The sequence below is a fragment of the Phasianus colchicus genome, chromosome 2 (genome assembly GCF_987193195.1).
Source record: "Phasianus colchicus chromosome 2, bPhaCol1.hap1.1, whole genome shotgun sequence".
NCBI classification, from domain to species: domain Eukaryota; kingdom Metazoa; phylum Chordata; class Aves; order Galliformes; family Phasianidae; genus Phasianus; species Phasianus colchicus.
In genome coordinates, this window is record NC_143437.1 from 60,263,282 (window position 1) to 60,288,954 (window position 25,673).

Here is a 25,673-nt window from a genome sequence, read left to right on the forward strand (position 1 = left end):
TTTTGAATATCTCCAGAAAAGGAGAATCTCTCCATGGCAGCCCATTGCAATGTTCTGCTACCCTCCCCGTGAAGAAGTTTTTTCTCATATTCTCATACACAGAACCTTCTATGTTACAGTTTGCACCTAATGTCCCTTGCCCTATCATTGGATGTCACTGAGAAGAGCCTGGCCCCATCCTCTTGACACTCACCCTTTACATATTTATAAACATTAATGACATCACCCCTCAGTCTCTTCTCCAAGCTAAAGAGACCTAGCTCCTTCAGCCTCTCCTTGTAAGGGAGATGCTCCACCCCCTTAATCATCTTTGTAGCTCTGCACTGGACTCTCTCAAGCAGTTTCCTATCCTTCTTGAACTGAGGGACCCAAAACTTGATACAATATTCCAGATATGGTTTCAGCAGAGCAGAACAGCGAGAAGAGAACCTCTCTCAACCTATTAACCACACCTTTTCTTAATACACCCCAGAATGCCATTGGCCTTCTTGCCCCCAATGGCATAGAGCTGGCTCACAGTCATTTTGCTGTCCACCAGGACCCTCAGATCCCTTTCCCCTATGCTGCTCTCCAACAGATCAGCCCACAACCATACTGGTACTTGGAGTTGTTTTTGCCCAGATGCTAGTCTCTACAGTTGCCCTTGTTATATTTCATTAAGTTTCTCCACACTCAGCTCTTCAGCCTGTCTAGGTCTCACTAGATATCAGCACAGCCTTCTGGCATGTCAGCCACTCCTCCCAGTTTTGTGTCATCAGCAAGCTTGCTGACAGCACACTCTACTCCCTTATCAAAGTCTTTGATGTATATACTGAGTAGTACTGGTCCCATTACCAACCCTTGAGGGACTCCACTAGATAAAGGTCTCCAACTAGGCTCTGTCCCATCAACCACAACTCTGGCTTGTTTCCTTCAGCCACTTCACTGTCCAATCAACCAGATCATGCTTCCTCAGTTTAGTATGAGGATGCTGATAGGAGTGAGGCAGGGCATGCAGAAGAATATAAAGCTGTAGGAAGTAGGCAGGGGTCAGGTGTTGTTTGGGGATTAGCTAGGTATCAGTCAGTCGAAGGGTGAGAAACAGCACTGCTAGTAGGGCATCAGTCAGCAGGTAGCAAGTATATAGCTATTTATAAATATATTTCACTATATATATTTATCATCACATTCTTTACCTATTTTTAATCTGTACTTTTTTTTTTAGTAAGTAGCTCTTATCTCAGCCTGTGAGTTTTATTTCATTTCTAATACTCTTCCTCATTCCACCTAGGGGGGGGGAAATTAGTGAACAGCTACGTGGTGCTGAGCCACCTGCCAGGTTCAGCCACAACAAAGAAGTTATTGATGCATTGGTTACTAGATAGTTAAGTTTAACAGTAATACTTTGATCTGTTTGTTCAGTGAAGATAGTACATATTTCTCTTGCTCCAGCTTGCTTTATAGATCATAGGAAATCACATGTGTGCATGGCTGTTTATTTACTTCATAACCAATAAACTATGAATATCAGACATTAATGTAGCTGGTTTGCGTTCAACTGACAAGTACTCAAATGCATGAGATTACAACTGTTGCTTGGTTTTCTTCCCCCCCCTTTTGAAAGGTTGACCAGTCATATTTATTTGGTAAGATGTTTTCAAAATTCATGTTGCAAGTATACCCTCCTCAAAGACCTGAAGCATCAAGTCATCATTACATATTTGCATTAAGTTTTGGTTTAGTTTAAAGAGTATTTTTGATATACTGTTTTATTTCCGGATTGAATTACTTTCATTCAATTATATTGTAGATTAGAATTTATAACAACTATTCCCCAGTTGTGTTCAACAAAGCCTAAGTTGCCCCACTGAGTTCAATATTTGATATGTAAAGTGTTAAAACAGATACATAGATGTATGTACGATTAGTTCCTCTGTTGTCTGAATACCTTTGTTCATTATAGCAAGTCTCTCATGACTTCACACAGCTGTCTGTTCACAGACAAATCAAAGTATAGGTAGTTCAACCACTTTCATGAATAAGCGAAATGGAAAGTGTCTAATTAGACTCTGAATTAGTATCAATGTTAGCCTTTTGTACTCCTAACATTCTCAGTAACTTTCTACAATATTTGCAATACTTGCTAAAGTCTCTGTACAAAGAGATTAAGTAGACATATGCTATATCTATTCTTGAATTCAAACAGGTTCTTAAACATTCAAAAAAGTTAGCAAAGAACATTTATCCTAGCATTCTGCAAATTGTCATTTTTATTGTAATTAAACCAAGATCATATACAAATTTAGTTGCATACAAACCCTCCTCATTTGATAAAGCAATTGGACAAGCATTTGTGGGAGGAAATGTGGAATTGCATAAACCACAACAGAAAACTTACAATTGGAAAAGCATTTTTAAATAAGTAGCAAGACAAAATGCTGCATTTATATAATATGTTTTTAAAGTGCAGTTTATTTTTTGGTACACTGGAAGGAAAAACAGATTTTCAATTACAAATATTATCTGTTATGTATATTAAAAGCTTTCTACTTTCATCAGTGACAACCACAGCATGCACACAGCTATTGACTAAAAGCCTTCCATGAGGAATGGATTAATAGTGTTTCTCCCTGATAGCTATAAATATTTCATCTACAGTGCAGGAAAATTTCAAATAGGTAAACTGTTAACAACACTAATCTTGTACCATTCCATTCTTCCCTGAATTTTTACATCAGGTAAATCTTATAATGATGGAATATAGCTCTTAGTGCAGCACTGTACATTCCTTATAATGCCTTCAATTTCTTAATTAGCCCTTGTCCTCTGGTTTTCTTGTTCTTGGTAAATCTAATTAGAATTATAACTGAAAACAACCTAAAGTTCAAACATATCAGGATGGATTCCGAATGACTACATTATTTAGGTCTCTCTGCTTTATCTTCTCTAGTCCTATTACTACAGTTATGAGTACAACCCCTTTTTTATTAGACTTGGTAACACAATCCTCTGGAAATGCTTTGAGTAGAGCCTTGAATTTTGGCATTAAAATTAAAGCCAAGTAACATAAATCTTTGAAAGTTTTCCAGACCTAGTTGTTGTAATTTGGCATAAATTCAATGCTGAACATGCCTTGAGAAAGATGGACTTTCTGAAAATACAGATATTCTGAGATCCCTTGTATCTATAATGCCTCTGTATTATTCTGGTCTTTGATTACTGCATCATGAAGACTCCTGCATCTTTCAGTTCACATGCATATGTTCTTACTTGCCTCTATATGATGTTTCCTGTCGTAGATATTTTTCTCTAGGAAGTGATAGTAGTCTTCTCTAATCTCTCCATCAACATAAAAGCCTCTGACATATACTAGCATACACATATTGAGCTGTAAGAAACTTCCAAATGTCTATTCCAGAAGAACCTGGAGTTTCAAAAGAAGTGTGGACTGCAAATTCATTCACTAACTGCATTTAAATTGGCACCCACTTCCTAAATTGGGGTAGGAATGAAGTGTACTTTGTTTTCAGAATTTTATCGAGCTTTGAACCAGTAAAATACAGCATTTTAAAGCATTCAGGTAGTAAGAAAGAAAAAAGGAGGGAAATCAGGCCTCCCTTCTAACTTGCATTGGAGAACTTTGTGTTCACACAGTTTCAATGAAACATTTGTTTATTTCACCCCTAAGAAGTTAAAACAGAGATGTGATATAATATTTCCACTTTATGTGCTGTTAGCTAAGACAATGATGACTTGCCTATGTTTAGCCAATAAGCTGATCAGTTTGAATGGGTACTGGATCTTTGAACATTGACAAAGGTATGAATAATAATCTACAAGACGTTATTTCTCAAAATTATCTTGTGTCTTCTATGTAACTTCAAGTTCATAAGTGTAAATGTTTCCTAACAAGTGAATAGAAGCAGCTCCGAATAGTAGATAAATAAAAGAAAACTGTTCACAATCATATTCATGAATATTCCTGCCTGGCTTAACACAGCTATCACCAACATTCAGTACTCATCAGTCACTATGGAACTTGAAATAATTATATAAAATAGTCAGAGAAATAGATAATAGATTATTCATTAAGGAGTCAATCCCTACAGGGGAAAGGGGCTTACATAGCTCTGATTTTTGTATTCCTTCATGAAAAAGGTTATACTGTAAAGAAACACAAAATACTCTCCCATTCAAGTAACAGTGAAGCCTGATCATGACTACTTTAATTGATTTAAATCCTTCACAGAATACTTGATAGAGACACCCAGAAAAGTTTTCCATTATGAAAAATAGGATTTGATTTTTTTTTATTTGTTTTCTAAATGTAGTCGGGAAAAAAAAAAGAAACAGGATCGCACACAAAAGAAATCAGAAACAAAGCCACAGTCAATAACAGATAGTGGCTTGATAATATAGCACCACCACATGATGGACAAAAGTAATTCAGAGCTCAGTCTTAAATCTCATATGTCCCTGGCTCCGGTGAGCATTCTAATATACTGCTCACTAATATACTAAAATCTACTTTCACTTACCACTACCCCATACAGATAGATTATTTGAAATATCTTGGCAGAAAGTAATGTTTTGTCAAAGCAAGTTTCCATGACAAATTTTAATTCTAGTAAAATTAGTCTTCTAACAAAGAAAAAGTTGAAAATACTACTGCGTGTGAGATACTTTATTTTTCAAATAAAGGAAATTCATGGTGGATTTGGGAAATTCAACCTCAGCTTGAAAGATTACTCTCTCTCTGGATTTCATACATATGCTAATGTAAGCAAATTCTAATCAGTAACATTAGTTTCTGCAAAAACTTTTCAACATGAGTGTTGAAAAGAAATCAACAAGTTATTCAACTGAGCCTGGGTAGTTGATAATTGAATATCTGTGTTGTACATATACAGAAACATACTGATATATTTTGTTATTCAATTATTGGGAAATACGCACCACTGGGCAACTTGCTCAAAACATGGTTCAAAGTAAACTAGCAGGGAATGACCTATCCATAGGAAGTAGTAATTACACTAAAGAAACAGCTAAATTCAGAAAACAACAGTTCTTAAGTTACCTAACATACAGACTTATTCTCCAAGCCCAAAAAAGATACCAGTGGCTGTGCTTCAGACACCGCAGACACATTATTTATTATAACATCAGCTTAATTATTATTTTTCACATCATGCTTAAGATACAGGAATAACATTACTTTAATGTTATTGCAACTGGACAAATTTACTTGAACAGCAGTGTGGTTACTCAATCTTTGTGGGTAAATTCTTCACAATGGAATTGTTCATTTACACTCATGTCTTATCTTAGATCAGACCTTTACAGTACTGAAGAGGTTATATCTGCTAAGCTGAAATACTGTCACTTGGACTTTTTTGGCAAAGTTCACTCCTCTGTAAAAACCCAAATACACATAATAAACTGATTAAATTCACTCATGTCTCTGAAAAATACATTAGATACTACTTATTTATCTGCTTACCTGCATCTGAGATGCAATGTATAGATCATTAAGCAACACTAATTTTCAGATTTTTTTGTGACTGCATCTTACAGGATCAGTTATGATAGAACAGGTTAGAAGTCAATGTCACCCAAAAAACACATCTGACACAGAAACAGTGATGCATCTTAGAAAGAAATATATATCACAAAAGGCCACTTACATCACCAATACAAACTGAAATTGAATTGTGACATGTCTACAAGCTTAGAGACCTTTCAATCAATTTAACACATAAGTGAAAGCACTAATATTGATAGTAATTAAACTAATAGTAGTGATAAGTATCTCAGGACAGAAGTGGGATTTGAATCTTTATTAAATAGAACACGTGAAGATAAATTCAAAAATATATTTAGCTATCATGGTAAATTGTATAGAACCATTAAAGTTTTTTTTCCTTTTTATATCAACAAAATGGTATTTCAAATTCAGAAATAAGTACTTCAGTACGACTAGTGACAGAAACTGCATCTTGTTTCACAAAATAGCAGTAATGCATAGTAAAACCAAACTCATGAACAGTGGTAAGTATGTTTTAACATTAAACTTGAAACAGTAACTTACTATTCAGGAAAATGCATTATTCAGTTGAAACATTCAGCATTTACAGTACAATGAGTTAGAAGTAACACCCACATTGTTATACATTGTTGGTCCTCAGAAACAGTGAAACTACCTCTGATAAGTTCCTTGTGATATCAGGCAAAGCATTGTTAGAAACATCAATAACCATATACAGGAAAAAGTTAACTCACCCAACAGATAATAGGATCCCCAGCTACAGAACATTCCTTATCGGTAAAAGACCATCATCCACAAAACACCCTCCCTTTTGAGGCTAGCCCTTAAATGAGCCCACGGAGGGGTAGACCCAGCATCCTTCCAGTCACCTGGGAAGAACTAGAGAATTGCTTGCACCTGTGCCTCCTGGGCCAGCTACCCTCTTCACCAGATGCTCAATCATCAGTTCAGGCCATGACATTATGGTTCCCCTACATACACGATAGAAAATTTTTGAAGATTACTTCAGATCTAGATTAGAAATTCAGAAGTGCTTAAAAGTAAACAAAGAGACTATATTAAAATTTATGGTTTATTCAGATTTGCCACTTATTCAAAACATTTAAGAAAAAATGGCTGCGATAATTGTCATTGTTTACACACTGCTTAAACTATGCCAGGCTCTCACCAAAGTTGGTGACTAAGTAACTTGGAAACCGCTGTAACTATTTCTAATAAGCATTATATTTTCCAGTTGGACAGCCAACTCATTACAGCCAAATATTAATTTTTGTTTCATCCATAAAGAAAAGAAAAGCAAACAGAACATTCATTAGTTTCAGGCTGTAAGCATCAAAAAAATCTCAGTTTTTTAGTGGCTGCATATAAAAGCACGAAGACCAAAACTGGTTATTTCTGTACTCGCTCAAAATTGATACTGGAATCAAAACAGCTAAAGAGCTGCATAGAAAATAAATAAATAAATCTTACCAAAAGTACAGTTGGAAATAGGTGAGAGACTGGGAAACAAGGTGAGCAGAAGCACTAGTAATATCTATATTTACTATATTAGGGTTGTTTAGAAGTAAAATTTATATTGATATGCAAAATTTATATTGATATGCAAAATACTATCCTTAGAGGCATTTATAACTCAAATTTTGTCTGCTGAGCTCCTTGTATGCTCCTTGTATACAATTTTACATTTAGGGATACTTTTCTACAATCTTTATTATTTGAATTTTATTATTTATACTTAAATTTATCCAACATGAATGTATGTGACATTAACATTGATGCTCAAATATACATAATAACATCTAAAACTAAATTGCAAAAACACAATGCCCTGGGCAGCTAAATAACGGAAATAAAGAGCAATGTAAATTTTGGAGCATCTTTAGTAGTGCATTTTACAGATCTGCTCATTGCTTATTTTGCCTTTCAGATTCAGCCAGAAAATGTATCTTCACTGGTGATGGTACTCTTGACAACAGGCAAAGCTTGACAAAGTATTGTGTCTCTTTTCTTGTGGAGTTTCAGGAGCTGAAAATCACTATGAAAACATAAAAAATTTAAGAAGATACATACAGATGGGAAGTGAGAAATATCTCTGAAATTCTCCAATGAAGATTCATAACAAGAGCTTAATAGGAAGATTTCTAAGAAGTTCTTTCATGGAATGCAAAAAAAGGCTACATTCGGAATAGGACTACAGTCCTACCTTTATATTCTCTTAAAATTGAAAGTGCCGATTTGTAAATGAATAGGAAAGTACAGCTCCATGTGAATCTCAATGCATCTTTCCTGAAGCATAACCTCAGGGTGACAATGAAACTCTCAGATGAAGAGAATCAGTCACATTGCCTAGAAAAACCTCTTCAAAAAAAAGATATAAAAGGACTTCGGGTACTGGAAGGTGATCCTCTGAAGGGATCAGATATTACTATGACTAAAGTCAGCTGTACTTGAATGACTGATATTGCCTAAAAAGATTGAATCAATCAAATTACTTAAATCTTAACCAAGTGGGCAAAACAAGAATTGGCTTTCAATGCAATATATTGGTAAGCAGTGTTACTCAAACTTCAAGCAGAAAAATAAGAATAGATAGCTTAGTTTTATCTGCACGCAGTACAATAACATTTTAAGTATACATATAGAGATTAGTGGCTGAACCGAGGTGAAGAGAATAGAGGAAGAGGTAGACAGGAGTACATAGGGTGCTGGAATAGGGAGGGGAAGCAGCAGCAGATTTGCTGTTACAGAGCTGTAGCAGGCTCCAAATCTACAGCCTGTTGCAAGGAAAGAGCAGAATAGAAGAATTTGAGACTTGGACAGGTGGTTTGAACCTGAGGCAATGTTTCCATTTCTTTTCTAATGCTCATCTTACTGCGGCATAAGCTGTTCATTAAAATATATTAATCTCTTCCTGGAAAGAGTTTAGTTACAGGTCCCAGGTGTGATCGCAGTAGCCTCCGATTCTAACAAAAGAGTTATAACAGAAAGCTTGAGGCAGAAATCTTTTCCCTCAGTAGAAGATATATTGTCCAAAGATTGTTTAAGGTTCTTTTTCTTACAGAAGTGCTCCATGCTGTTAAGTAGCTGTGATCCCAATCTATATTCCTACACTTTGTAGAGAGTTTGGGGTATTTCTCTGTTTTCAAGATACACTGAGACTTGAAAACTAAAAGGATTCACATGTTGATGTGTCACAACCTTTCCTCTGGTAGTGAGAAAATCCCTGTTTTTCCCTGTTTCAGTTCCAATTTTGTAAAGCAGCTGGGAGAAATACTTCTATGCTTCAGTAGTGTAGAACAAGAACAGAGATGTCAAAAGTTCTGAGGTGGGCACGTACTCCAAGGAAGACATGATATAAACATATGCAAGTAAAAAAGACTGAGGTATTGTCTCACAGAAAAGAGAATGTCGTCAGTAACTGATAGATATCAGCTAGGAAAAATACTAAATAAACTATAAAGTAATAGGAACAATTGTGGAAACTATAAGCAACACTGATTACTTTGCATACAGAAATATTTAGCACTAAACTACAGAGGTAATTTCAGGGCAGAGGAAACATTACCTTCTACCTGCTTGATTTTTAATTACCTTTAGTTGTCCAGAACAATTGGCTGTTTGAGGCAATTTTAATGCTTTCAACTGCAGTTTAGATAACAGTAGCAAAAGCCATGGATTTTCTCTCTAATCTCTTCCTCTGTGTATCTACTAAATACATCATCAGCTAAGTTGTTCTTTCTTCATGCCTTTTATAGTATTTGGACTACAAAGTGCAAATTACACATTCATTTAACAGAAAGTACTGCTTGTTCTTAAAAAAAAAAAAAAATATATATATATATATATATATATATATAAATATATCTGTAGAGTAAATCCCACTTGTCATTATACTGACAAACCAGAGGATCAATTCTAAAGAAAGAGAAAATGAAATGTAGAGGAACTTCATGCTTTGGCATCTTTCCAGGGATGCTGTTACTGAGCTCCCTGGCTTGAATTAAAAGAAAAAATAACATCTTCATTTTATATCACCAGTAGTTCTACATAGAACTGGCCTCCTTAATGTCAACTCCCTAGAAAGAGATTTTTTTCCATTGGAGTGGATGACAGTGAGATATCACTCTCATAAGGTCACCTCACAGAAGAGAAACCTGTGAGGTGACCTGATAATGACCTGTCAGATCTAAAGGGGAGCTAAGGAAAGAATGGGACAGACTCTCTAGCAGGGTCTCTGATGACAGAACAAGGGGAAATGGCACTGAGCTCAAGAAGAGTAGATTCAGGTTAGATATAAGGAAAAAAGTCTTTTACAGTGAGTGTGGTGAGGCACAGGGGAGACCTCATTGTGGCCTTCCAGCACTTGAAGGGAGCATATAAACAGGAGGGGGAATGGCTGTTGATGAGGGTCGGTAGTGATAGCACAAGGGAGAATAGTTTTAAACTGAGACAGGAGAGGTTTAGGTTAGATATTAGGAGGAAGTTTTTCATTCAGAAGGTGGTGACACACTGGAACAAGTTACCCAAGGAGGTTGTGGATGCCCCATCGCTGGGGGCATTCAAAGCCAGGCTGGATGTGGCTCTGGGCAGCCTGGTCTAGTGGTTGGTGAGCCTGCCTATAGCAGAGGGGTTGAAACTAGATGAACTTTGAGGTCTTTTTCAACCCAGGCAATTCTATGATTCTATTATTTAAATTAAAATTATTGGACAGCATCATGCACTGAACATGTTCTGCCTAAAATTTACTGGAAGTAAACAGTGTACTTCATTATATGATATAAGTTATATATAGAAGTTATATAAGTTATATATATAAGTTATAACATCTAATCCTCTATACATATATCACCTCAAATACAGTATTATCAAAGTATATTTAACTTGAAATTTTATGAAATTTTTATGGAAAACTAAAATAGACTCTGATAATTAACAAAAATCCATCTCAGTCTGAAAGACAAGAAAACTCTGAGCAGAATATTGTGAAGTAAGGTCTGTCCTGGAGTTTTTCCAGAGTGCTTCTCACAAAAGTTTCTGGAAAAAATCCCAGATTCATTTTCAAGATTCAGTGGATTCAGGTTCTTTAAGAACCTGATAGCTGTCTCTTGCTCCACTCAATGAGAGGAATTTAATGTATTTTCAAAACGTTAACTATTTGAAGGCCTCTCACAGTCTGAGCTTCTCATTTCATTATCTACCATAAACTTTCAGAAGACTAGTACACTTTTTCTCTTTAGAACTTTGTCAAGTAGGGGCCTTCTTGAAAGAGGGATATCCTATTCAAAACTAGAGGAATCAGATATTTAGGAACTCTTACCTCGGTTTTTCCTTTTTATGACTTGACATTACTTGACTAATTGTCTGATAAACAGATTTCTTTTTTCTATTATGCTTTGCCAAAGAGGTCAGACTAATGATGCTTAATCTTGAAAGAATATTTTATACTTTCTTAAGGAGTTCAGTCAGGTTTTCTGATCAGAGAAGACTTCTCATTCATAATTTTCTTTAGATTAATTCTGTACCTTGGTGCCTCATGCCTAATTATGTTTCAGTAAAGAGAACAGATGAAAGTAATCAAATCTTACTATAATAATTCTTTATCTGTGAAATATATATGCATATAGTGTAGATTCTTTTTCTAAAATGTATAAAAATTATAAAGGCTATATCCAAAAAAGGTAGATAATGCCAGAGACATTTAATGGAGGCAATCTTCTTTCATCTGCTTCCATACAGTCAAGACTGCTGTGCTCCGTGTAGTATTACACTGGAAGACATACTTGCTCGAGGATCAGCTGAATCTAAGAGGCTGGAGAATCTGAGATCTGTTGAAATCTCTTGCAAGTTATCAAAAATATTTCTAAAAAAGTAATCAAAATAAAATCCTAATGTAATCTAAGCCTAGAATATCTTATCAGAATATGAAGTAAAAAAAAGAAAAAAAATAAATCATGTATTTCAAATTGATAATCAATAGCGCACCAACAAACCAACCAACAAACAAGGAAAGAATGACTTTTTGTCCACTTATGCTTTATTTTGTTATTTTATGCTTTATTTATGAATCCTTATGCTTTATTTTGTTTAAGTTTTTTTTTTTTTTTTTTTTTTTTGTTTTTTTTGTTTTGTTTAAGTCACAAATCACACTCACAGTTTGGATTAGTTGAACTACAGTGATGACACTGACCAGCTATTCCCTACAGGCTACTCCCTTCACACTCCTATCCCTACTATGAAGTAGGCCAGACTCAATTTCAAAAGTAAACTTTGGAGTCTATCCTTTTAAATATAAATGAAAGCACATTTAAGTCCACAACAAAATAAAATCTAATCCTTTAACACAACAGCCGCAAAAAGCACTCTATTACACATACTTCCCTGTGAACTGAAATCTCTTTCAGCAAATGTTGTTTAAAGTCCAAAGGGCAATCTTCTACTTACATCCCTACTGATTTTTCACAGCATCTGCCAAAGTGAGCAAAACTCTCCAATAAAACAGCAGTTAGCAAGGTTTACAAAGATCAAATCTATGAAATTGCATCCAGTAATGAAAGGACAAAATACAAAAAGAATCCTCAAACTCTACTCTTTCATAACATCTAAATTCCCATCTGCAATCTTTCATAAGAATTTTAAAAGAAAAATTTTAAGAGAATAATAAAGATATTTCAGAAAACTATGATGAGGCTTGAAGGAGGACTACTGAAAAGGAGACCATGGCAAAGGATCTTTTTAGCAAGCTTAGACACTATAAACTACAAGTATCCTTCAAAGTATTTAATATATTCTCTGTAATGCAAAGAATGTTAAAGATAGTGAAGATTTATGACAGAAGGGCTAAGGAGAATTCAAGTTGCTATTCATGACATAGAAAGCATTTTAGGAAAGTGCACCTATGCAGTAATTACTATATTATAAAATACCAGTGCTTCATCTAGCATCAATTTATCCAGCATAATGAAAATGAAACCATGAATGAAATTTGGGGTTAATCTGGGGTTGAAGTGTATTCTCCAGCACTGTAATAGTCTTAGCTCATATTATGATTTTGAGATTTACTTGGAGTGCCCCATAAATGCTTCTGCACTACTCATTTTGAACATCTACTTTTTTAACTTCTCTATTTTTATTCTGCTCTTTTTGAGTTTTGTCCTCACAGTCTTGCTCATACTGTGTGCTCTTCAAAGTTTTTCTTACTTTTCCACAATTCTGTGGTGTCTTATAATTTTGGTAATTTTCTTGTATTTTTGGTTTATTTCATCAGATAAACTCCCAAAAAACAATCATTTTAGTTAACAATCTCTGTTAACTAGCAATAAGACTATGCTTTTTCTCATTTGCTTTCCCTTTTCAGTTTGGGAGCCCCTGGGATTCCTAATCTATAATAATTTTTTTATTCCCCTTTCTCAACAGGATGCAAAATAGTAATAAATGCTTGATTCTTGTTATTTCATGAGTTACAGTGACCACTAATTTCAAAAGTTGCTATAATTTAATGATTCAGAGATAATTATTATTATTTTTTTAACAGACTTGTTTGATTTACTCTCAACTGATCTTTCTGTGTGAATAATTTTTAATCAACAATCCCCGAATGCATTGACTAAGCAATGAAACAATTACTCAGCGGAGTTTGACCTGACACAGTATTTGTTCTATTTAAGGTGCAGACAGAGCTTTCCATAATAACCACTTTCTGAATGCTGTTATCTCCTTGTTCTGGTGTACTTGATATCTTCTGAATCTTTCTGATCTTCATTTAAAATTTAATGATGAGGTGATCTGAAATTGAGAGTACTGGACGAATACTACAAATTATTTTTTTCCCCTAAGTGTAAGAACTTCTTTGTATGCATGAACTTCACAAATAAAATATCAATTCTGTCCTTCTGTATTCATTGTGTAGTACTTAATTTCTGAAATTCTACCAATTTTTGTCAGTTTTCTCTTTTATTGCTTGTCATTGAAATACCTCAGATTCCTCTCTCTCTTTATTTTTTCTCTTTCTCAGCTTCTACAGTAGGTATTTATATGTTTGGAATAACCAGAATATCTTTTAAGTGACACAGATTTTTCCACTAAGATGTAAAAACAACCCCTGTTGTCATATGCTTCCTTGGTTTGATCTGGCCTTAAGTTGTAAAATGAAAATCAAAGAACTTGGCTCATGACATTTTCTGCCTGCCTGAAAACAATAAACTCTGGAAATCTTACACTGAGGACAGTATAGATAAAAAAATGTTTCAAACAAATTATATTCCAAGTTTTATGTGCATTTACTTCAGTTCAGTTCAACTTGTTTTCTGATTTGCAGTAAATATAGTGACCAAAGATCCTAAGAAATATTCCTTCTGCTGCTGGTATTAATATTTGTAGAAAATATATATATATATATATATATATATATATATATATATATATATATATATGTATATTTTTTTTTTTCTCAAACACCTTTGTGCCAGAAATGATAGTTAAAGAGACAGGTCTATTTAGAAAGATTGACCAGATGTTTATTTATTTACATAGCTATTTTCTTAATTCAGAACTAAAATTGTCAGAAATCTACTCTGAATATTGACAGTATTGTATTCAGTAATGGAACACACTGAAACTGCATAGATAACTACTAAAAAGTAACAGCGAGCACTTACATTAGTTATTATCCATGGCAAGCTACAGAATCAAGGAACAAACTGAAGAATATCATTGTATATCCTTGAATGATGTGTTAGCAAACAAAACATCTTGTCAATGGCACATTTTGAAACAGAATAACTATTCTGATCCACAGTCTCCAGTCATAGCCAACAGATAAAGTTGGTACTAAAATGCCCAAGGTCTGCATTTCCTTAGCTTAATATAGTATTAGTGAGCATTAGCACAAAATGGCTAAGCAGAAGATCATTACATATGCCCACAAATCACCACTGGCTCAGAAAAAGCTGGGCAAAGTATTTTGTATACTCTTTCATGTCCGTTGTCTCCTATTAAGGAATACATCCATATATAAAATTCCTACATGCATTTTTAAATTTTAAATAAAAGAAGTAAACAAGTATCTTGAAGAAGAACTGAATTAAGTCAATAAGGTAAATTAATTTCAGATTTGTGTCGTTACAGGTATTAAACACAAGACTCTCTTTTTTAAATTATGGTAAGTAACTTTTTCATTGAGAAAAATAAGAAGAAAAAAATCTGATTCTCTTACAACATTCAGCATCCTGAGATGTTATTTCACCAAAAAATCTAGCCAATAATTAACTATACTAAGCCCATCTCTAAATTTCAAAAAAGCAACTGAGGGAACATGGCTCCAGAATTGCAGCTTTCCTGCTGTTTCTTGCTTTATACTTTTCTGTAACATGGTGGATGTTGTTTGATAGTATTCTGACATGTACTTTTAAGAGATGCACACTGACATGTACTGCTTTTAAAAATTTTAAAACATTTAAAAACATAGAAGATAATAAGCTGCAATATACAAGTCAAAAAACTACAAACACACCTGATTGCTTTTCTACAAGGTTACTCAATAAAACCTACAGAATTGTACAAAAAAATAATATTTTCACTGTCTTGAAACTAATTCTAGAAGAAGTAACAGCTTCTAAAGATACAAAGGAGCAGTGGAAGTGATAGATACCTATCTCTCAAACATCACTGTCTTCAAATTCTTATATTTCATAATTCATTTCCAAGTTTATCTGTTTATGTCACTGCCAAGCTCCATTAGATATTCCTTTATCTTCTACAAATGGCAGTGGAGAAACAAAGTACTTAATTTTACAGTAATACCACTGCAACACTGGAGTACTGCAAGGTACTGGGCTTCACAGGTCAGGTCAATTCCTAGAGAAGACAATGACACTCAATGTAAATGAGGCTTCTTGTCCTCCTTGTAAATTCTGAGAATGCTTTACAGAAAAGTTAAGAAAATAGTAGAATGAGATTTCTATGTTTTTCCATGAAGCAGGTATCAGAACACACATGTGCATTCAGTGTCATTCCATTATTCTTATAACCCACATCTAATGCCCTCATGGTGTCATGGTTTTATGTTTTTTGGTTTTCAGTATTCCGCATCAAAACATCATGTACTGGAATTAAAGTGTTAATGCCCCAATTCCAGGTACCTATCCCTATACATTACGGAAGTCATGGGATCTGACCCTTCTGGGTGAGGCAGTCTCTTACTGCCTGGCAGTGGGTGCTGGAGGGTGCCTTCCTAGCCGTTGCAAGCTTTTCAGGTTTGACTCAGTCTCAGGAACTCTCTGTCTTCTATCTTATTTGATTTATTAATCTCAATTTCAATTAGATTGCATTATATTGCGTTATCTTGCATTGCAATATCATAGTTAGTAAAATAAGTTTTCCTCCATAGATTGTTGCCACTGTTTTTTTCCTCCCTTCCTTCCTTCCCATTTTGTGGGGCCAGTGGGGGTGGGAGGGGGGGATGGGGGGAATAGATCCCTGTCACAGGCATAGATTGATCTAGTTAACTCTGTGACACATGGGATGGAAAGTACCAAGTTGCATGCACCTGAGCTCCCCTGGGTTGGCCCTGTCTTCCCAACAGGTGTTCAAACACTGTTTCAGACTTAGCATTTCTGCAACACCATAGTAGAGTGAGGAAGATGTGCTGAGCCTACCAATAAGGATGGAATCCCTGTAGAGAAGGAACTGGCAAAAACAGCCTCCAAACAGACCTCTACCCTGTGTAAAAAGCACAGCTTGTTTTCAGAATCCTTAGTAACTTGCATTGGTATTACCCCTTATGCATTTGTCTTGCACAATCTTCTGACAATGATGCTAAAAGCCACATTTAAGTCTATTCTACTGATCAGTTTTTGTTCCTCCTGAAATCTCTACTCGTAAAGCTTCAGAACTGCTTCTAAGCAGTTCTTTTATCATTATCATTTACACAAGGAAAAAAAGGTTTACTTATTATCTTTAGAAAATATATTTCTGTTCACTCATTTCTGCCCTTAGAGCAGATGTTTTACCTCTCAGTCAAGTATTAGCATACTGGTTAATGGTTTAGGTTTACAAATACAGATAAGTGTGTTTTCTGAACCTACATTAACCCTTCTCAATATATTTATTTTCACTTTTTATAGAATCATAAAGCTGTAAAAACTGAATATAAAATATCATAGAATGACTTAGGTTGGAAGGGACCTTAAAGATCATCTTGTTCCAACCCCCTTGCCATGGATAGTGCTTCCATCCACCAGATGGAAGCTGCTCAAGGCCTCATCTAACCTGGCCATGAATGCCTCTATCCAGTGATAGAGCATCCACAACTTATTTGGGCAATCTATTGCAGAGCCTCAACATCCTCATAGTAATGAATTTCTTCGTAACTATGTAAAAAATTTGTCTCTCTCCCACTTACAAGCTCTCTTCAAGTATAGGAAAGCTGTACTGAGGTCTCCTCAGATTCTTCACTTCTGCAAGTGAAACAAGCCCAATTCCTTCAACCTTTCTTCATAGAAGAGGTGCTCTAGCCCTTTGATTGTCTATGTGGCCCTACTCTGAACCTGATCCAACAGCTCTGCATTTTTCTCATTTTGGGCCCCTGATACACTGGGCCTGGATAAATTGTTCCAGATGAGGCACAGCAGAGGGAACAATCACCTCCCTTGCCCTGCTGGCCACCTCTCTTGATGCAGCCCAGGATACTGTTGGTCTTCTGGGCTGCAAGAGCACACTCCTGGTTTATGTTCAACTTCTCATCCATCAAGTTTGGAGACCAACGGAATGTATACTCTCCTTGGCCTGTCTCTTTTGATCAGTGTATTTAAATAAATCCTTCTTGATATTTTTCTCATCTCTTGCCAAGTTCTGTTTCGTTGGTGCCTTGGTTTTCCTATCCAAACCCTGCACATTCAGGCAACATCTCTATATTTTTCCCAGGCCACCCACCCCTGCTTTCACTGCTTTTACATTTCTTTCTCATCTCTCATCAAGTTTGATCATTAGGTCCTTGCTCAACTATGCTTGTTTCCTGCCTCCTTTGCTTGATTTCTTATGCCAGGGGATGGGTAGCTCTTGCACTCTTAGAAAGGTGTCCGTAAAAAGCTGGCAGCTCTGTTCTGTTCCTCTGTTTCTAAGGGGAGTTTCCTAAGGGATCTCATCCAATAATTCCTTAAACAACTGGAAGTTCGCTTTCCTGAATCTCAAGGTCCCAACTCCTCTCTTTGACAGACCTGTATTCCTCAAGATCACAAATTCAATTGGGCTGCCTCTGATCTTAACCTCCCTAAAGATCTCCTTCACAATGGTGAGCACCAGGTCCAATACCACTTCACCTCTGGCCTGTGTCCAATACTTGGATCAGAATGTCATCCTCAAGAGACTCCAGGAGTCTCCTGGATTGCCTGCAGCTCACCATTTTGTTTCCCCAGCAGTGGGGAACAGAGGACTGGGTGGTTCAGTCCTCTTTGCGCACTGCAACTCCTACATTCCAAATTTTTTGAACTATTTTCCAAAATCTGGAACCACAGACATCTATTTACTTCTCACCCAATTTTAAACTTCCCTGTGACTCTTCTGAGTTCAAAGACACTTTTTCACTTGCAGTATTCCATCTGTTTAAAACTTACTTCCTCTTTTCCAAAGCCACTGAGTCATTTTTTTAAATCTCACTTTGAAAGTTTCCTCCCTCCTTTAATCCATGAGTCCCTAATCCCTGGAAAATATTTTAATGATATCCTTTAGAACCTTACACAGTAAAAGAGGACATTATTGTAGTCTCACTGAAGTAAACTATATTTCATGTACTTATGTGACTGTATACTAGGAGTCCTACTGGGTACACTCAAGACAGAGTGACCCTTGCAGGATCACTTGAAAGACTGCATCCTCTCATTGGAAAGCCTAATAGCTGCACTCCTGTAGATTTAAAAGCTGTTATCACAATCTCACTTTTTTGTCTTTCAATTTATAACCTGTCCTGTGATGTCAGATTAATGCCAGTGAGTTTAGTCTAGTTTCAGGAATGGACAATTCTGGGCTCATTACAAATGAAGAAAAGAATGTAGTCCCAGTATTTTTTCCTCCAGTGATGAGTACCATTTCCCTCATTCTCACTTTAGATAATCTCCAAAGAGTTTGGCATGAAGACAATCAAAGCAATTGTCTATCGAGCTAACTAAACGAGAAATGAAAGTTTCATAATTGTTGCTGTATTCACTCAGCTAGTGATGGATGGATCATGAAAGTTTCTGTTCTAAAATACTGAGTAAGACAAACAAATTGATCTTAGATCAGTTCTATCCAATTCAGTGACAGGATGAGAAAAACTTGCATGGCGAGTTGGACTGCATAGTGAGGCTGAGGGAAAGCTTTAAGAAAAGAGGTGTGTGAAAATTCGGATGATCGTGTGGTACTAATGGTATCATCCAGAAACATGTCAGCAGTAACTATTGATAAAGCTGGTATTCCTCCACATTTAAATACCCTCATTGTTGTAGCAGATATTTTTTTGTATTCCTGTTGAAAAGGACACTTAAATGTAGCCTGATTTTGTTGTTGTTATGTTTTTGGTTTGGTTTGGTTTGGTTTGGTTTGGTTTTTTAGCTTAACTAAGCATTTTATCTTCATTTACCTGGCAATTGTCTGGGGACTGAGTTTTTTTATTGTTTTTATTTAACTGGCATTTGTTTGAAATTTGGTTGTTGTGTTGTTTGTTTTTTTTTTTATTCTCAAGATTTTTGGACTAGCCAAAGTACTAGAAATGAAAGAAGAATATTCCAGTTCACATTTACTTTTCTCCCAGGGTTGTGAATTGAAGAAATTATTCAAAATGTTTCAGACTTTGCAATACATTTCTTAGTGTTTGCAACAAATGCTTTGATTACAGTAATTTACATGAGTATAATAAATAATTGCATTTGTGCAAACAATATCTACATATAGCAAATAAGATAAATAGAAATATAGATGCAAATATTAATGTTTAATTAATAATAATAATAATTTAATTAATAAACTATTATTAATAGTGCTACTACATAGCACTATTATAATATGGATGGTAGAACAGAGGTAGAAGAAAAAAAAACTTTTTTACATCCTGAGTGATTACTGTTATATAAAGGAACACTATGACAGAACATAGACTTTGCAGAAGTGGGTACAAATTCAGTGTAGTTAACTCATTTACACATTGAAAATATGGTTGTACAGCAGCAAATCTTTTGGACTGTTGTCTTCTATGAGAAGTACTGCAAGCGTTAACTGAACTAGCAGATAAATTGGATATAAATATTATACAAATCTATTTCTAACAAAAGGTGTTCTAAACAATGGTTTTGAAATTTGTTGCTCAGTCTTTAGAGCCCTACGCATCAGGGAGAAAAAAAATAAATCTGAAATATAACACAAAGATTTCATTAATGCTGTATTGTACAAGTGAGTACAACAATAACACATGTGAGAGATAGTCAAATAAGGAAAAGAAATGGATAAAAAACATAAAGATCTAAATTCTTATTTTTATCCAGAGCCCTCAGTCTGCAACTGTCATAATGTTTCTTACTGTACTCTCATACTTCATTTCCTAATTTGAACTATTTCTACATATAGCATGTAGGCATTCCTGCAGTCCTGGTAAAGAATAATGAAATACTATAAGAAGTGATGGATCTACTGCATAGGTCAGGTGAATCTAGAAAATTTATTCACTTCTGCAACGTTCATATTTTCCTGTTACTTTACTTTTAACTGTGGCAGGTTGTTACCATTTAATTACTACAGATGATCCAGAAGTGTAATAAGTGAATGTAGAATATTACAGAAGCAGGTGAAATCAAAATGAGTTCTATTTCTTCTATAAGCAGTACAGTTTGGAACTTTTTAATTAAATATGCAGATTAAAAAAATATATAAAATGAAATACTCACTCCTGTTATGTAACGAGGTCTATACTGGATGGTTCCAAATAAGCCAAGTATGACTACAATAATGTGTATGAAATTTGCCAAGATGGGTGCCCACTGATAACCAAGGAAGTCAAATATTTGCCTCTCGAGCACAGAAACCTATGATTAAAAAGCAAAAGAATAAATAGATTAGAACACACCAGAAAATATCTACTGGGACACTGTCCCATCCCATAGAAAGATAATTGCTCTAAGTTAAAAACAAAAACAAGAACAAATTCAGTCAGCAGTATCAGCAGCACAAAGAAATGAGTTTGCAATATTTCACTTTCTTGTTTTAATGAAAGCTGCATTTCTCACTGACAGATTACGGAGTTATATTCAGTTAGCTAAAATATTAATGTGGGCAATTTTACTGAGATACTAAAGCGTTTCCTAGGATGTTGTGTTTGCAGGTGAAGAAACACAAATCATTTTGTTATATACACCAGCAAATGCTATAATGTCCTAGAGTACTGGTGCTGAAAATATGTGCTGGGTTTATGATCTCTTCTCAGCTACTTTTCTTCCATCTACAAAATCCATCCTTCTGCTTAATCCTGTCTATTTTCTTTCATTATTTTCTCTTCTCTTTTTATTTTTTTTCCTTCTCTTCCTTCTATTTCTAGCTATCTGTTGAAATGTATACAACTTTTTGACCTGGTTCTATTGATAATTACTTTAGTTTATCTTCTCTCACTGTCACAAATAACTCAAATATAAGCTGTTACTCACAACTCCTGACACTTCATTTTTGAAAATGAATTATGGTTCAATCTTGAGTTGTTGATGGCTGTTTTGAGTTAATGCCATTCCAAGCAGATAGATCAGAAGATAGGAAAAAAACTGTATTTCTAATAATAAGAATTCATTTCTAAATTCAAACATCAAAAGTCCCATACCTTGTATTCAGACATTATAGCAAAATATAGCATTGCATAACAAACCATAGGCAGAATTGCATGTTTTGATGTAAGTAATCCTGATATGAAGATTAAAAGGTAATGAAGGCTGAAGTGAATTTAGCCAGAAAGGGTACTGAGTTTCTTTGATATTTGAGTTATTTCAGTAATTTTACTAATTAGAATTAAGTAGATGAGTTTTATGAAAATGTATGTAATAGTAGTAAAACACACAGAAGAAATAAAAAGAGACTGTTTCTTCACAAAGTTTCACTAAATGACAGCAGATTATTTACTCAGTTTATATTATACAATAAATTATTTGATTTAGATGTATCTGTCACACACATTATTCATTTAAAAGATAACACCTTTTGAAATCAAGTACTAAATGAATAATTAACCACTGTTCAGCACTTTTCTTGCATGATATAGCTATGGAAGAATCTTTTAACTTTCATGCCGCAGTCTACTGTCACACCAACATTTCATTTTTGAAATTAACTAAGAAGACTTGCAATTAAAAAGACAGCCCACACTTGCACCAGCATTGCAAATGTAGAACATTAGTTATATAATGCTTACTGGCATATGTTGCACTTTAAAATAGGGATTCTCAAATTAACACTGGGGAAGCCATATAATTTTGAATTTTGAGCCCATTTGAAAGTTCAGGGATTCATGTTAACCACTGAATTCCTCTTTACAACAAAAATTACTTTCATAGAGTACTTCCAGCTTATAACCAGTGTTAATATTTTGCCTAGCATTTTATTTTACAGATATATTGACACAAAGAGATCCTGGTACTACATCATCTGAGATCTTAATGGAGTAATTTGTGCTATCCTGCATCTCTCTCTCTAGCAAATAAACGTTATAGAAGCATTCACAGAACCCCAGGACGCAATATTCTAAAAGTGAAAACAGTGAAAAAGAAACAAAAACTAGATCAAGCTGCATTACAAGTTTCATGAAATCTACCTCTCCTTGTGCTTTTAAATTTATCATTAAAAATTATTTCCTTGACTATCAACTTAGTCATTTACATATAAAAGATAAACAAGTGGCACAGAGAAGTGTTATGCAGGTTTGTGTAAAGTCCCTTAAAGCTATTAGCAAAACACTTGCTACACCTTAAGCACCATTAAACAGGTAACGAAGGGAAAACACTCACTCTGAGCACCAAGCAAGGCTGAAGCAAAAAGAGTCTAGACTGATCAAGTATCTAATATACTTAACAGTAGAAATTCAATAAGCAAAAAATATTAGGAATGAAGAAACCATTCAACAAATAAGAAATTATATAGCTAAGAATTTCAACTACAGGAGAAAATCGCAGCAGGGTAGTTCATTGCATTAAAAAAAAAAAAAAAAAAAAAAAAAAAAAAGTTAAAAGCCTAACATTCCTGTTGTAATTTTAGGTTAAGAAGAAGTTATGCTATCGTGCATAAGGCTGTTTTGCTTTCTTATTTATTTATTTATTTCTTCTTTTTCTCTGAGAAATAAATTATTTTCTGAAAAGCTTTTTTAAGGGGCTGTATTGGTTAAATGACTGTTCCAATATGAAATTTGCACTTCCCATATGTCAGTATATATCCTTATTTTTGATGGCCAGCAATTGCTTCTGTACCAAGCAACCACTCCTCTCACACTGTGGCTGTGCTGAAATGTCAGGTGAGGGCACCTACTGCAGTAGCCTGCCTGTCCATATGTGCTGTGTCCTGCTGATGGTCAACAAGACATGTAAAGCAGGGGGTACATAGCAACTAAGCAGGACTAGGAGACGTGTCTGCACCACTTCCATGCCTATGTATCTACCTCATAATTTTGATAGGCATACTTTCTATTAAACTTCCTCCTGTCATTTCAAGGCACCAGTTGCATGTGGGGACTATTCTGGTAGGATTTGTAGAATAAAAGGCTGATGAAATACAGCTACTGCTCCTCAGAAGTTCAGACTACCACAGCAAGAAGTATCACAGATTTATCAAATGGCAAATTTAGGACAGAACTGGATTTTCATTCCCATTTCGTAAGAGATGAAGGTGGAGAGAAAAAAAAATACAGAAAACCAATATGGACTTAAGCAATATCACGGGTTTATGATCTTTGTTATTGGTATTCCACATTATAACATCATGTAGAGGCCTGGGAGTTAAATACTTAAAGCTCCAGTTCCTTGGATTACCAATACTTCCACAGTACCTTTCACGAAAGTGAAGACAACCCACATCTCTCAAAACACTTCACTGTTCCACTTCTGTTTTCCATTTAGAAGGAAAGGTAAAACTGCTCAGGAGACATGAGACTGCCCCTTCTTTTTCTGCTTTTCTCTGAGGTGTGTGCTCCCTAGCCATCTTGCCTTCAGCATTAGAGTAATGTCTTCAGTTCTGGACACTCTCTCTCATTTATTTGATTTATTAGCTTCAATTCCAATTATATTGTATTGTATTGTGTTATCTTGCATTCCACTATCATATTTAGTAAATTAATTTTCTCCCTTAGCTTGTCGTTGCTGCTTTGTTTTTAGGCCCATCTCCCTACCTTTTCCCTCTCATTCCCCTTTCCCCCCTGTCCCAGGGCATGGGTCCATGGGTCCCTCTGCTCCATTAGTCACAGAACTGGGATGAATTGGGCCAGAACTGTGACACACCGTTACATAGAAAATGTAATTCTCTCTATCCTTGTGATTCTAGGAGGGGAAAAATAAAAAGTAGGACAAAGTACTGACAAAATCTATTAAAAACAGTATTATGTGGATTCCACCTCTTCCACAGGTGCCAGAATCATGAGGGATTTCCTCACTTAGAAATACCAAACATGGATCTGATTTTGAAAGGACTTTTTTTTTACTTTAAAAACTTGAAAAGATTAAACAACTGTATTTCCTTCTACAAATACGATCCATTAGCTGAAAATGTTTAATAATGTTTCAAGCATACAATGAAGAAAAGAAAAAAAAAAAAAGACTGACAGAAATATTCATATTTAAAGTTGTAGGAACAGAAAGAATTGCACATTTTCTTTCTTATTCTTCTGGAAACCAGAATTTAAAATGAGAACAGAAAAGAGAAAAAATGGATGGATGAAAAATTAGACTATGGGAAGAAAAGAAAATTTTTTATTCAATTCCATTTTAATAATTCACTGAACCCAAAACGTATGATTATGGAGTCTCGGTTCCTAATTTTAGAAATTAAACATCCATCAAACTGTCTTAGATTTCCAAATAAATAAAATACCATTGATAGATTATTTTATCTAATCACTGATAAATTATAGAAGATTTAAGTGCAAACCAGTTCTACTAATTCATTATTTTTCCCAGACTTCTGCTAGCTGTTTCAAAAATATATATGAAATAAAATCAGTCTGTACACTGTCAAGTTGGAATAGCTCAAACTATTTACCAATTCCTGTCTGAGGATGGCTGTTAATAGGTTAACAGTGTTACTGACCCTGAGGGATATAAAGAATTGAATTTCCAGAGGATAAAGAAAACCATTTTGAGATGATTCTTAAAGTATATGATAGGAGTAAAATTTCAGACGGGAATCACAAAGGAGAAACCAGTCAAAAGATGATTTATAACACAAATACCAAAATGGAAAATGACAAAGTGCTTTTCCTTAGAAAGCTCCTTGAGAAGAAACTTAACCACAAGGACTTCACAAAAGAACACACCCAAAAGTTTGCACTGATGTAAACTAAAGTGCACTTGGTCACTTTAGTTTCCTTCATGCACAAAAGCTTGCCAGCATGGGCCCCTAGTGCAGCAAGATCTTGTGTAGGATCATGTTAAAACAGTGAACTCACCAGCTGAGTCACGGCATGAGGCTCTCACCCAAAGAATAAAACTGTGTTAATGTAACTCATTCTGAGGGAGAATTAAGCAATCGTGCTTCATCTCTTAACTAGGGCAGGTGAAGAACAAGTTACAGAAACTAAGCAGTCATCAGTAACACTTTAAATCTTTGGTTCTTTAAATTTTTGGTTCTATGGCATATAAATGTAAAAACACATTACTAAGCACAAGCTCTTTGGGCTTCTGGTGTACAAGAGCTCTACAATGCTAAAGCCTATGTGAACCACACACAAGCCTAGGCTTTCTGCTTGCTTTCTCAATTTCAGGCAGAATGCATGCTTCACAGCATATCTTAATGAAGTTCATTTAGATTTACAACAAAATTTCTAATTTCAGTATTCTATCCTGAGATAGAGGAACTGGTTATTCAATGAATTCCCAATAGTTCCTCAGCAGAAAAACAGAGTAACATTTCAAAGTTCATTTTTTACTGCAAAAAAACCATCTGCAAG

At 35.0% G+C, this 25,673-nt stretch overlaps 1 protein-coding gene across 3 annotated transcripts in view; it reads right to left on the minus strand.

The window, feature by feature from the left end:
- Nucleotides 1-25,673, minus strand: part of NKAIN2 (sodium/potassium transporting ATPase interacting 2) — a 513,591-nt gene that overhangs the window by 259,987 nt on the left and 227,931 nt on the right. For 2 of the 3 annotated variants that reach the window (XM_090135834.1, XM_031610959.2), the window contains exon 2: nucleotides 20,434-20,571. The exons of the other annotated variant lie outside the window; for it this stretch is intronic. In XM_090135834.1, the coding sequence (XP_089991960.1) occupies nucleotides 20,434-20,571 (138 nt within the window). The remainder of the gene's footprint in view (nucleotides 1-20,433; nucleotides 20,572-25,673) is intronic. 3 annotated transcript variants of the gene reach the window in all.